Source organism: Oncorhynchus clarkii, unplaced genomic scaffold (genome assembly GCF_045791955.1).
Source record: "Oncorhynchus clarkii lewisi isolate Uvic-CL-2024 unplaced genomic scaffold, UVic_Ocla_1.0 unplaced_contig_10967_pilon_pilon, whole genome shotgun sequence".
NCBI lineage: Eukaryota > Metazoa > Chordata > Actinopteri > Salmoniformes > Salmonidae > Oncorhynchus > Oncorhynchus clarkii.
In genome coordinates this window covers 11,217-24,741 of record NW_027259647.1, presented here as the reverse complement: position 1 = coordinate 24,741, position 13,525 = coordinate 11,217, and the positions used below count along the sequence as shown (strand labels likewise).

The window sequence follows — 13,525 nt, the reverse complement described above, 5'->3', positions numbered from 1 at the left end:
AATGCTGCTGCTACTACTACTGCTGCTACTACATCTACTACTAATGCTGCTGCTACTACTACTGCTGCTACTACATCTACTACTAATGCTGCTGCTACTACATCTACTACTAATGCTGCTGCTACTACTAATGCTGCTGCTACTACTAATGCTGCTGCTACTACTGTTACTACTGCTACTACTCATACTACTGCTGCTACTACTGTTACTACTGCTACTACTCATACTACTGTTACTACTGCTACTACTCATACTACTGCTGCTACTACCATCTACTATCAATATCCTCTTTTATTTCCTTTCAGAGTCTGGCCACGCTGCTGATAACGTCTCAGATCCTGAACCAGATCATGGAGGCCTTCCTGCCCTACTGGCTCCAGAGAAGGAGGAACAAGAAGGCCCATAAGAGGATGATAAAAACCATGGAAGACAAGGAGCTGCCCCTCTCTGAGCAGGTCAAGCTGGAGGCAGACATGAGCACCTACCTGGTGAGTTGCAGGACTCAAGTTACGGGGGAATGAATGTGTAACTAGGAAGGTTGTGATGAATGTGAATGATACCTTCATGTGCATTGCAGTATCTTTACAATACGTTTGAGTCATTTAGCAGACGCTCTCATCCAGAGCGACTTACAGGAGCAATTAGGGTTCATTCCTTGCTCAAGGGCACATCGACAGATTTTTCACCTAGTCGGATTGGGGATTCGAACCAGCAACCTTTCGGTTTCTGGCCCAACGCTCTTAACCACTGTCTTGATTGGTTATGCTGTTATGCTTGCCTTATGCACAGAATACCCCCATCAAGTGAAATGTTACTGCAGTGTTTAGACAGACATCAATGAAGAGTCCAGTGGCTGAAGTGGGTATTGTAATGCTCTCGTCTAACCTCATGAATCTGTATAAACTCTGTTGTGTTCTATTAAGGGAACATTTGATGACTACCTGGAGCTGTTCCTGCTGTTTGGCTATGTCAGTCTGTTCTCCTGTGTCTACCCTCTGGCCGCGGTGCTGGTGGTGCTCAACAACGTCACAGAGGTCTACTCGGATGCCTTCAAGATGTGCAAGGTGTTCAAAAGACCCTTCTCTGAGCCTGCAGCCAATATAGGGGTGTGGCAGGTAAGGCTGACCCAATAGCTCTTTCTACTCTGTTTAGTTCTCTATAGTACATTTAGTGTGGTTGGTTGGTTTGATGGACTTTATTTGATAATTAAAGGAGATAACGTTTTCAAGGATAAAAAGGTTTATGTCGAACTGTGATGATTGTTTTGAACTGTGGTGGATAGGAAGGAAAGGGAGACCAGTCAGAGGGGGAAAGTTCCTGTGTTTTCTTTTCTTCCAGCTTGCCTTTGAGGCCATGAGTGTGATCGCCGTGGTGACCAACTGTGCCTTGATTGGCATGTCCCCCCAAGTCAAGTCCTATTTCCCGGAGTCAGAGACACAGCTCATAATGTGGGTGGTGGGCTTCGAGGTACTGTACCATTTTCACACCTCTCACTCTTCACACACAATCTGACTAGACATGTATGCAATCATTTCCTACTCATTTTAAAATCGAATTAAACTTATTTCCAAGATTGTGTCTGTTTTGGTGCTTCTTGCGCCTAAATAGATTTGAAGCAGGCTGGCCAGCAGATGATGCCAGAGAGTCATAGAATGAGAGCTCCATCCTTGCTGCTTTGGTAGCGTGTGTAAAGATGATGATGACAGGGTGTTTATGTCCTGGCTGTACTGTAGGTCTTGTCTCGTCTCCTCCACTGTGTCTTTGAGTGCAGCTGTAAGCAGGTAAGCGTACAGAGGGTAGGCCAATAGATAGGACCTGTGTTAGTGGGGGAGATATGTGTGGAAGATGCACTGTTAGATCTTCCAGACCCAGAATAACTCCAGTCAGTCCACGTTTGTTAGGATCACAATCCTCCGCATGCACCTCCAGCCCTCGAGAGAAAATGCTTAAAATAACTAAGACAAAAAAGAGCAGAGGGGGGGCCTGAAGCAGAGGAGAGGTAGTTCATTAGAATAGAATACACTTATTTTATTAGTCCTTAGAGGCCATTCTAGTGTGTTTTATCTATATGCTAAACAACATTGTATTTTTATGGATTTGAAACGAGGTCATGGGTGAATGTTTGGTTGAAAATAGTTTTTGCATTTGTCTACAGAACAGCTGCAGAGCAAGTAAACCAGTTATCTTAATACTAACTGTGTATGACAATCCCTTTACTGCGGTTAAAACACTTGGATTTGTGCATTTATTGATTTCCTGTCTTTGCACCAGCTAATACAGACCAGCAGCAATACAGACAGAATCATGGCCATCCAGATAGGCAGCAGTAAATACAACACACCTCCTCCTGCACATACTGTATGTCTCCAGCGCCCAGGGAGTTGCCCTGACCACCCTGTGAGAATGAAGAGCGTGTGTGGCCTGTATACTCTGTGCCTGGGCTCTGTGCTTGGCTGCTCAGGCCTTGATGCTGTGTGGTAATATAATGCCGTGACATCTAACCTCAGTAGCTCAGGCTGAAGTTGGCACGGAGGTGAGCTGCTGCAGAGAGCAGGGTGGATCAGAGTTTATTTTCTTTCTATTTTCTCTCTCGCTCTGTCTCTGCAATCCACCTCACTCTGTAGAACATGTGATGTCACACAAATCTACAGCATGGGGGTTATCACACTGAATTACTGTTTGGTTGTCTGCGCATGAAAAAGAGAGAGGGATCGTGAGGGAGGGATAAAGAAAACAAGAGAGAAATAGGAGAGAGCACAAGGTTGCGAGAGAAGGAGAAATGAGGGTAGTAGCTGAGAGAGATGAACCTACCTCACTAGCTTATTGTACATCCAGGCACGTTTCACACTGCTGCCAAGCAGCACATTTCCTGTAGATCTGTGGGTTGGCGTCTCCCTGCCAGATGATTCAGTCCATTACAGACTGGAGCAGCAGAACCAGCCCTGCTATTCAGCATGCAGGGACAGGGTACACACACACTGATCCTTTTCTGGATGCATTGTTTGTTTATGTATTCATTGAACGTTGTCAATACATAATCACCGCAAAATATCTGCCAGAAACGATTTGAGAAATATTCATGAATCACTGATCCACATGATACACTGTGGCAGAGGCTATAAATATCTAGATTCTATTCTATGAATATCTAGATTATATTCTATGAATATCTAGATTCTATTCTATGAGTAGTGCTACAGAGGCAGTCAATGTTGCGCACATATAGCCTGCATCCCAAATGGCACCCTATTCCATATTCTCCCCTATGGGACATGGTAAAATGTAGTGCACTATAGGGAAATAGTGTACCATTTAGAATGCTGACATAATAACCAAGCCAGTTACAGGAAGCAGAGCAGGATATGGCTATTAGGGCCTCTAGTGCCTTCTGTCAGGGATGTCAGTCCTGCTCTAAGATACAGAGAACAGGTCTTTCTGAGTCCATCCAGCTCTACGACACAGAGTGATATGTTGCTGCTGTACAATACCTCATTTCACCTTTGAGGTGCAGACAGTACTATAGTGCAGTGACTTATGTTGTGGGACCAGACCACCAGATCATATAGGAGGAGAGTGGGGAAAATACTGACGCCCCCCCCCCCCCCCCCCCCCCCCCCCATTTAAAAAACATCTAGCATCAAATGAAAAAAATGTATCTTGTGGAATTTGATTTCTTCACCACCATATAATGGCGCATTGATAGATCACATGTATGGAAGTTAGCCTATCTTGCATAAGTTTGTGTTTTAAAGGCCATGGACTCAGTCTAGTCAATGCAAAATGTTACGAGGGCCCTTCGGCTCTGTCTCTCTCGCTCTCCTGGCTAGCTGTTATTCCTCTGTCCTGTCTGTGATTGGCTGGGACAGGGCTCATTGTTAAGCAGGTGATACCTGGGTAATTACTGTACAGCATGGCATACTTCACAGAGCAGTAACCAGGCAACAGGGTAGCCGAGCCACGGACACAGAGACGGTCGGAAGGAGGGGAGAGAGAAGAGAAGGCTAAGGATCAGGAGTAATTGAAACACTTGATGATGCCTTGGCAGTCAGGGCATCCAGGCCAGGCATTCTCTCCAACCTCTGTCTCTGATGCACTGATCCCAGTATAAGCGGTCACTAGACATTGGATTGATGGAACATTCCTAGATGTAATGATTAGCCTACATGCAAAGATTATTATTATTACACCAAGTTTGCACACACTAAAATGCTGTTGTCATTGTCAAGTTGAATGTGTTTGTACATTTGCACAGATTATGTAATAGAGTTATAGTTCATGTTAACTTAACCTTTCATGCATTATCCATTGACCAAAGCACAGACTGACTATACTTATTAAAAATTAGATGGAATAAACATTCAACGGAAAAAGGAGAAATCGGGATGAAAAATTTATATTTTACCTTCCATCCTATTCCCAGATATAGCCTATACTATTTATGCTAGTAAAACACATCAGTAGTCTTTGTTGTCACTTTCTCCATGAGGGTTAAAAAGGCAGGGAGTCAGAGAGCCAACCCCATTTTACGGTGTTTTTCAGATAATCAGATTAGAATCCAGCAGCAGGTTTGCCATGCCCCAGACCCTGGGCACTGACAGTTGGCATTCCCTGTACCAACCAATCTAATCCCTATATACAGTAGCTAGTGCACTAGGTTTGGCAAGGGCCCATAGTGCTCTGGTCAAAAAGTAGTGCACTATGTAGGGAATAGGGTGACATTTGGGATGTGTCCTGTGTACCAACTTAATCCCTGAACACTGCATCTAGTGTGGCTTTTACTTTGCTGTTTGATTTAAATATGTAAATGTATTTATCGCTATCAAACAGTGACACATTTTTAGAAAATGTTACCTAAGCTCTCTCTCTGTGTGTGTGTCAGGGTTTCCGTTGTGAAAATGTGGTGCCAGACATTTGACCTATAGCATTTTCATTTAATTAACAGACATTTGAGGAATGTACTGGTCCAATATGATTAGGGTGTCTGCCCACGGTGCTCAGAATGACAGAAATCACATTTTAGATGATGATAATTCATTTTAACAGAACATGCAGGTGGAGGATGCAATGACGTGCGTCCTTACCACTTTGAATACGTTAGAATAACTGTCCACATTATCTTTTTCTCAGCCAACAAGATGACTGACCAACAGCAAAATCACTAGTATATGCATAGGTGGGACGTGAGTTTCAAGTTCTTAAATAATAAGCTGAGCTCCTCAGTCATGTTTTCTTCGCCTCACATTGTCAACGAAGTCTGTTTGTTTTTTTAACATCCATTGTGAAAGATAGTTCCTCAGAATTTGAAAAATCTTTCCAACACTCCCGGCCTCGATAATCACCAAGCGTTGGTGTGAAAAAGAGAAATATCATGATCTGATGATCCCATATAGCTAGTGGAAACGTCATTAAAAACACCGCTGTCTGTCCGGAGTTCACTGGCACAGAAACTTCAAGGGGCTGGAATAGGCTAGTTGATACAGTGTTGCAAGTTCCCTATCAACAGCTTTTGGCCAGACCCAGTTGATGATTTGATACAATGTTGCACTTCACTAGCAATAGCCTAAGTCAAGACAGACAGAAAGAGAGGCAGACAGGCGGAGTAGAGATTCATGTGATTGAAAGAACCAACATTTTAATCAGGATATTTTCTACTGTTTTAATTTGTCAGCTTTAGGCCTATGTAATGTACTTAGTTGATGATGGAAGATATAGCCTATAGGCCAATGCAGCAGTAGGCCTATCTCTGAGTTCAATGCAGCAGTAGGCCTATCTCTGAGTTCAATGCAGCAGTAGGCCTATATCTGAGTTCAATGCGCTCTTCTTTAGCCACCAATGGATCACAGTGTGTCCATGTGGCGGAGGCTGGCACTCTCACCTTTACATATTTATAGATCACAGTGTGTCCATGTGGTGGAGGCTGGCACTCTCACCTTTACATATTTATGGATCAGTGTGTCCATGTGGTGGAGGCTGGCACTCTCACCTTTACATATTTATGGATCACAGTGTGTCCATGTGGTGGAGGCTGGCACTCTCACCTTTACATATTTATGGATCACAGTGTGTCCATGTGGCGGAGGCTGGCACTCTCGCCTTTTTACATATTTATGGATCACAGTGTGTCCATGTGGCGGAGGCTGGCACTCTCACCTTTACATATTTATGGATCACAGTGTGTCCATGTGGTGGAGGCTGGCACTCTCACCTTTACATATTTATGGATCACAGTGTGTCCATGTGGCGGAGGCTGGCACTCTCACCTTTACATATTTATGGATCACAGTGTGTCCATGTGGCGGAGGCTGGCACTCTCACCTTTACATATTTATGGATCACAGTGTGTCCATGTGGTGGAGGCTGGCACTCTCACCTTTACATATTTATGGATCACAGTGTGTCCATGTGGCGGAGGCTGGCACTCTCGCCTTTTTACATATTTAGCATTTTACTTCAGATTTCTATGATTATCCACGTGACAATGATTTTGAGAAATTACAATTGTATTATTGAAATGAAACTGTTCCATGAAAATGTGCATATAAAATAATCCTAACTGTCACGCAGGTCGGTAGAAATGGTAGGATAGATTGTAAACTTCCCCAAACTTGAAACTCAGGAGCTGCCTGTGTGCTTTACTATAACACACATTAAACATATTTGTGAACGAGCAAGCGCGTGCAGACATAGGAGGTCCCGTGCCCGCGTATGTCTATCAAAGGCCATCCAACTGATTCGTTTTGGCGCCGGTGTTGTGCCTCAAATCTCCCCCTGCCAGAACACCCCCCCCCCCCCCCCCTCACGTGAACGCGCACACACTCAATTCTTCATTGCTGCGACTTGCTTGCTAGTTGAGATTTCTGATCAGTTAGGCTGTGTTTCATTTGATTTTTTTATGTCGGTTTGATCACGGGGGGGGGGGGGGGGGGGGGCACTAGTAATATCTACAGTTTTCGGTTTGGCTATTTGTTTCAAGTGTATTTTCTGGCCGAAATCCCCCACCCCCCTTTCTAATTTCCTTAATTTTGTGGCTATAGTCAAATACTTTCTGTGGCTCACAACAGTCAAATACCTTCTACAGAACAAACAGGATAGGCAACCAAAATTAATAATTCATGTGTGTTATATTACAGACAAGGGAGTAAAATGTAGTCAAGCAATAAACATTTCAGAACAACTACTAGTCGAATAAGACATGGGAGAGATGACGAATTTTGGCAAAGAGATTTATTTATAGACTAATACTCTTGAAACAAATAGCCAAACCGAAAACTGCAGACATTACTCAACTAAAAGACAGATTTGAGTATTTTCATTGTCGTCTCTTTACAGCAATAGCCATTTGCTTTCCAAACTATGTTTCCCCACAATTGAATTTATAATTATTGCGATACGGCTTGCTGGTCTTCTACTTTTCCTTGACAGTTGTACCTCCAACAATCATCTATTTGATATTTGCAACGTGCACAGCCTAAATTGCGCGAGCTGTCTTTCCTTCCGACTTGTAGTCAATGAGATTTAAAACAACTAGACTAGGGGAAGCTAATGGTCCTCTGTGGCTAAATCATGATTTAGTTGCCTATTTTGAATGATTTTATTTCTGTATTGTAGGCTAATTAGGCAATATCATTTTGGCAATTTATTTCAATTTACTTAGGGTAAGCTTAGCTTCCCCTAGCATTATGGGCTCGCCACCTATGTCAATCTACTATCCCCCATAGTAAAAAGAATTGACCTATTCTATTGGTCAGCTTGTCGAGAAACAAAATAGCCCAAACAGACCCTGGGACAGTTTTGGGACAATAGAATTTTTTTTTTAAAAAGCAATGAATCTTATGCAACAGACCAGAACATTTGGCTGAAAAATGTAAAATTGGCCTTTCCAATTTTATTTGTTGGCTTTTCAAAAAATGTTATCCCGAAAGCCGGCTATTACCTGCTAACGTGTGTGTGTGTGTGTGTGTGTGTGTGTGTGTGTGTGTGTGTGTGTGTGTGTGTGTGTGTGTGTGTGTGTGTGTGTGTGTGTGTGTGTGTGTGTGTGTGTGTGTGTGTGTGTGTGTGTGTGGACAGAAACAGAACATCCAGTGACAACTCTAACAGAGGTTTGTCCTGTAATTCACAACCCAGGATGAAATACTAATGACCTGTCTGGGGGATGCATAGAGGATGTCTGGGAGAGGAGAGGACGGTCAGTCAGTCACTCGGTTTGCTCTGTCTGTCCTGGTGATTTATCTCAAATAAAGGTTGACACAGAGGAGAGAGGAAGGGGAGTTGTGATGTATGGTGGAGTAGTAAGTACCTCTGTCTGGACACAGAAGCTGGGCTGGCACACCGCTACTGCAGAGGTGAAGTGAAGATGTCCGTTTAGCCTGCTGACGATCAAGGACGCAGGTGTAGACGACTTCTTAAGATGGGACATAATGGGAGTGTATGCAGCCCAACTCTACTGCAGACTGTGTATGGTCTTATTAACCACTCTTACTGTGTCATTGGTGTAACAGCCAGAATAGTAGGAGGGTGTCACAGATCCATAACACTAGTGTGCTGACGATATCTGAATTGTGCCTCTGAAATCGTGCCGCAAAACCCCATATGGTTGGTATTTCACAACATGAGTGACAATGAACGGGGGCATATATCTACTGTAGGTATGGGAAGTGGGAGAGGGGCTATTCTTTTCATGGGGATGAACTGAAATTGAACTCGCACTGTAAATAAAGTGGGCTGCAGTGTTAAGGGCCGTCCACACCTAGGACATTAACTAGAATGATAATTTTAGATTTGTATCTTGATAGTTTTTGTTGTAGTCATCGTCATAGGTGTGGGCGGCCCTTAAAGATGGTTATTAGGACGTGTTTAGTACTATGACAGAGTCAAGAGATGTCAGAATGTATAGGGAGGTAACCGAAAGGTTGCTGGTTCGAATCCCCTAGCCAACTAGGTGAAAAATCTGTCGGTGCCCTTGAGCAAGGCACTTAACCTTAATTGCTCCCGTAAGTCGCTCTGGATAAGAGCATCTGCTAAATGACAACAACAAAATAGACCGTTCCTTAGCCGTCCCTTCTTGTCTTGGTCCTTTATAATGCTAAAATATGATAACACTGCCTTGTATAATGCAGCTGGCTTTATTTGTTTGGCTCCTAACAACGCTGTCTATCTTTCTCCCTCACGGTTTGCTTTGCCAAAGGGAAATCGGCTATTGTCCTCTGAAGCCACTGTGATGTAGTCTGTGGTGTGTGTTGTTGAAGTCCAGAACCCTTTGTACCCAGTAACTGAATGTCTGATTCTGTCACCATGGTTGTGGTCTCCTTTTCTGTTCTGTAGAGCACGATCAGTATAGTGCTAGCTCTAGTCATATCTGTGCATTGACTCAGATACTGTGCCCTGAATCCCACCATATTCCCTATTTAGTGCACTACTTTTGACCAGGGCCCATAGGTCACAGGTCAAAAGTAGTACACTATATATGGAATAGGGTGCCATTTGGGACTGAACCTGTGTATTAATGTAGTGTGCATCAGCTCTGTGTGAAGCTGTGCCCCCCTGCTGACTGGCAACTCTATTTACAGCCCTTTGTAGTCCTGTTCAATGCTATTCTTCTACTATATATGACTCCAGTCTAGTCTTATTGAAGCTACCTGCCTGCTGTACTGAATAATCTCTGCAGGCCTGGAGACCTCTCCACAACCCTCCCTGTCTCCTCTGCCCATCAATGCCTTGGGTGCAATCCCAAATAGCACCATGTTCCCTATATAGAGCATTACTTTTGACCAGGGCCCAGAGGAACAGGTCTCACACCGACCTCGGGGTACATCGAGGAACAGTAGAGGAAACAGTACCTGCCTCGAGAGATCAATAAACGGAAATTGGATCGAGCTGAAGTAACTTGGTATGAATCATCTTGATGTAATCATTCATTCTCATGTGGGAGACGTGCCACCTCTTTCTGCATTAGTCTCATATCCTTATAGAACACACAGTCTGCTGCCAGACTCTGGCCTGTCACATTGTGTGACTGCACGGTGCTCCATGAGGCTCATTGTCACTGCAGTTGGCTGTCCCAAGGGTTACTGCAGAACCATGCATGTCTCCGCAACATGTCGAAGTGTTTATGGCAAGCCACCAATGGCCGCCTTTCAGACGAGATCTATTCACAAACCCCCGACGTGAAAAGTTAGATTAAGAAATTCTGTTTGTGCCGCTTCACAGAATAAATTGTAAAAAATGACTCCCGATCAGTTGGAATCAAGGTGGATTGAAATGCTAATTTGCTAAATGAACAAGGCAGTGCAGTTCTGGCCCCAGCTACATGGGGTGAATACTGAGCAGAGGGGATTGTGGTACAAAAGGCCACAGATTGCCATGCTAGCACTTACAGGTACTGTCTCAATTCACACTTCTGCACTGTTTAGAGCATCATAGAGAAGTAGTTTGATATTGAGTCAGGGCCTCAAGATGAAATGTACCCCTTTCAACTAACATTTGCATTTGTTAGTGTTCTTTGGTTTTCCAACGTGTGCCAAGCCAACCCTATCTCTCTAAATGCCCATAAACTCCTATTGTCAAGTACCAATCAGCTAAAAGGCTGTGGTGTTTTTAATGTTGCATTTCAATCAGTGTAACAACCTCAGTCAGCGTTGAGGCCAGACAGACTGGACTCCCTTCGCCCTTTTACATTCGCTATACTGTAAATTCTACTACTTAGCTCACATTTTCTGCATCCCAAATGGCCCCCTTTTCCCTACATTGTGCACTACCCCTGAGAGGCCCTGGTCAGAAGTAGTGTACTATAAAGGTATTATGTTGCCAATTGGGATACACAATTGTCTGTAATAAAGTAGTGTACGGCTGAAGGACTGAGAGAGAGGGAGCGCCACACACACCTCCCCATCCTTCTAGCCCAAACCACCTATCTGAAGAACACTTTCCATAGGAGAAAACAGCCTGTAATAACAGTGTTAGGAAGTTTTCAGTCGACAACATCTGTCAGGCCTAACATGTATGAAGCCTTTTACTGCGATGAAAGCGGTGGCTGAATCCGATGGAATTTTGGCTGGCACATACTGATGAGGTACAGCGTGTTGTGGCAGCTGGCAATTCTCCAGCAATGACAGACCTGCTTTGCATAGCGGTGTGTTGGCATCGATTCAGAGTAATAAAGCTGCTTTCTGGTCATGCAGTTCGAAGTACACTTCTCTCGGCCATAAAAAATGTATTGAGAAAAAAATGATGTATGTGTTGGTCAGGTTGCTACCTCTCTCTCTCACACCTTATCTTACCTCACCTCACCTCAGAGGGGCTGTGAAGATAACAGTTGTGCTCTTTGCCACAAGAGTCGTCTCCTCACCCCACTTCCCCTTTGTCTGCTGTTCATCTGTCTCCTCCAATCACCTCAGAGGGAGGAGGGGGGGCCAGTGTTGTACTGGGGGGCCTCTTTCTGTATTCACAGCACTCTCTTCTCTCTTCCTTTTGAGAGATTGGGATTGTATTTTCAGCAAAGCCCTCTTGCCTGTCTTTACCATTACAGTTTAATATTGAGCTCCAGTGAACTGCTTAGGGGCTGATTTAAAGAGTTAGGGTCCAGAAGGGTCTTCAGCTTCTTAACTCTCACACAGAATAATCAGCAGAGTCTTACTGCATGTTTGTCAGCCTGTAGTCTCCTGTTTTGCTTACAGTATTTCAAGACATTCTTTGATTATCTGGTCTTTAGTTAAGAGGCGTGATCTCTTAAATGGTAACCCTTTCAGCATTATATCCGGTAAAATAACGGATAAATAAAAAATAAAATCAAAATAATTATTCTATGGTTTGGCGTGTTTATGGTTGTACGGGTTTGTTCGTACTTTTACCTGACGCAGGTTTCACGTGAAAACACGAGGCAATGGATTGGCTCATACATTGACCTGATCTGCAGGTTTCATGTGACAACAGGACTGTTTTCAGACTGTGTGGGTCAGGTCAGCTGCTTGTTGTTAGCCTCGCTCTGAGAAGGAATGGAGCTAGTTCTGAAAGAACAGGGAATGTTCTGGTTAACTTGACTGCCGTTGTTGTCCCATTGGGGAAATGTTGTTGCAGTATCATGTACATGTTTAAATTACAGTAGACTACAAATTACAATACAAAATTCACAAGTTTCATCCAGCATATACAGATGAAAGAAGACCAGCTAGATAGGAACATTAACCAGCTGTTTAGAGGGATATCACACCTGACACCAATGATTGTCTAGTTTTGTAATGTCAATGATTGGACACCGGTCGGTGATGGTGTTTGTTTGTCTCAGAGCAGTTTAGATTGTGTTGTGATGTTTCACGTTGCATCTGTTCAATCAGTTTAAAACTATTAATGATATCAACTATATCAACTATATATGTTTCTGAATTCTAGGATAATAGAGAAATATAGTTTCTCAGTACAATATAACATCATCATACATGTCTACTTTTCCTGTTACATGTCCTAAAGTCTCCCCATACTTCCCTGTTGTTCCTCTGTCTGCTGTTGTGGTTGCAGCACTTCCTCTTGGCCTCCAAGTTCATCCTGACCTTTGTGATCCCAGACGTCCCCAAACACATCCAGATCAAACTGTCACGTCTGGAGTTTGAGTCCCTGGAGGCTCTGAAGAAAAGGGTAAGTTTGACTGACTGACTGAACCCCTCAACTGTATGGTGTGTTGAATAACACTAGCATGACATACAGAGTGGTTTGACCTAACTTGAGTCTAAGGTGAAAAAAAGCAGGTACCATCACTCAACCTTAAACTCAACTTTTTTGGGGGTGTGTATAAACCAAACAACTATGAAGTTCCCAAAAATAACATGAAGGGACTTCAAGGTGAATAACATGTATAAAGTAACCCTAGATGAAGGAAAGCCACAGACTTCTGGGTGGATAAGCTGGGTATATGAGGTGTACGGCTGACGTGACTCTCTCTGAGACACCCATCAGGTTTATCATCTAGGTCTGATGGTTTAATGATCCATGTAGAAGGTTGTTCACGCTGCAGCTAACTAACAAACTGTGTGTGCGTGTGCAATATTGTAATGTGTTAATGAGGCTCTGCTATTTTGGCAGATGTTTATCACCTTGCATGTAGCTCAGAAGCAGGTCACACACACTCACACAGAGGACACCATCATCTGATTTCCCAGCACCAGAAAGAACCTGTCTATAAACGGCTTACATACCGTGTATAATTAAGGACAAAACAACAGATTATTTTGCAGAATGATGCAGACCCATATTTCTCTCCATAACAGAATGATGCAGACCCATATTTCTCTCCATAACAGAATGATGCAGACCCATATTTCTCTCCATAACAGAATAATGCAGACCCATCTCTCTCCATAACAGAATGATGCAGACCCATATTTCTCTCCATAACAGAATGATGCAGACCCATATTTCTCTCCATAACAGAATAATGCAGACCCATCTCTCTCCATAACAGAATAATGCAGACCCATATTTCTCTCCATAACAGAATAATGCAGACCCATATCTCTCTCCATAACAGAATAATGCA

General features: G+C 43.4%; 1 protein-coding gene across 1 annotated transcript; it reads left to right on the top strand.

Moving 5' to 3' along the window:
* Positions 1-305: 305 nt before the first annotated feature.
* Positions 306-13,140, top strand: LOC139400611 (anoctamin-10-like; the record flags this gene model as incomplete). The annotated part of the gene is made up of 5 exons (XM_071145362.1): positions 306-488; positions 924-1,115; positions 1,339-1,467; positions 12,511-12,627; positions 13,072-13,140. Coding segments are annotated over 5 exons (690 nt in total), but the record flags the coding sequence as incomplete, so codon positions are not given.
* Between the last annotated feature and the right edge of the window lie 385 nt (positions 13,141-13,525).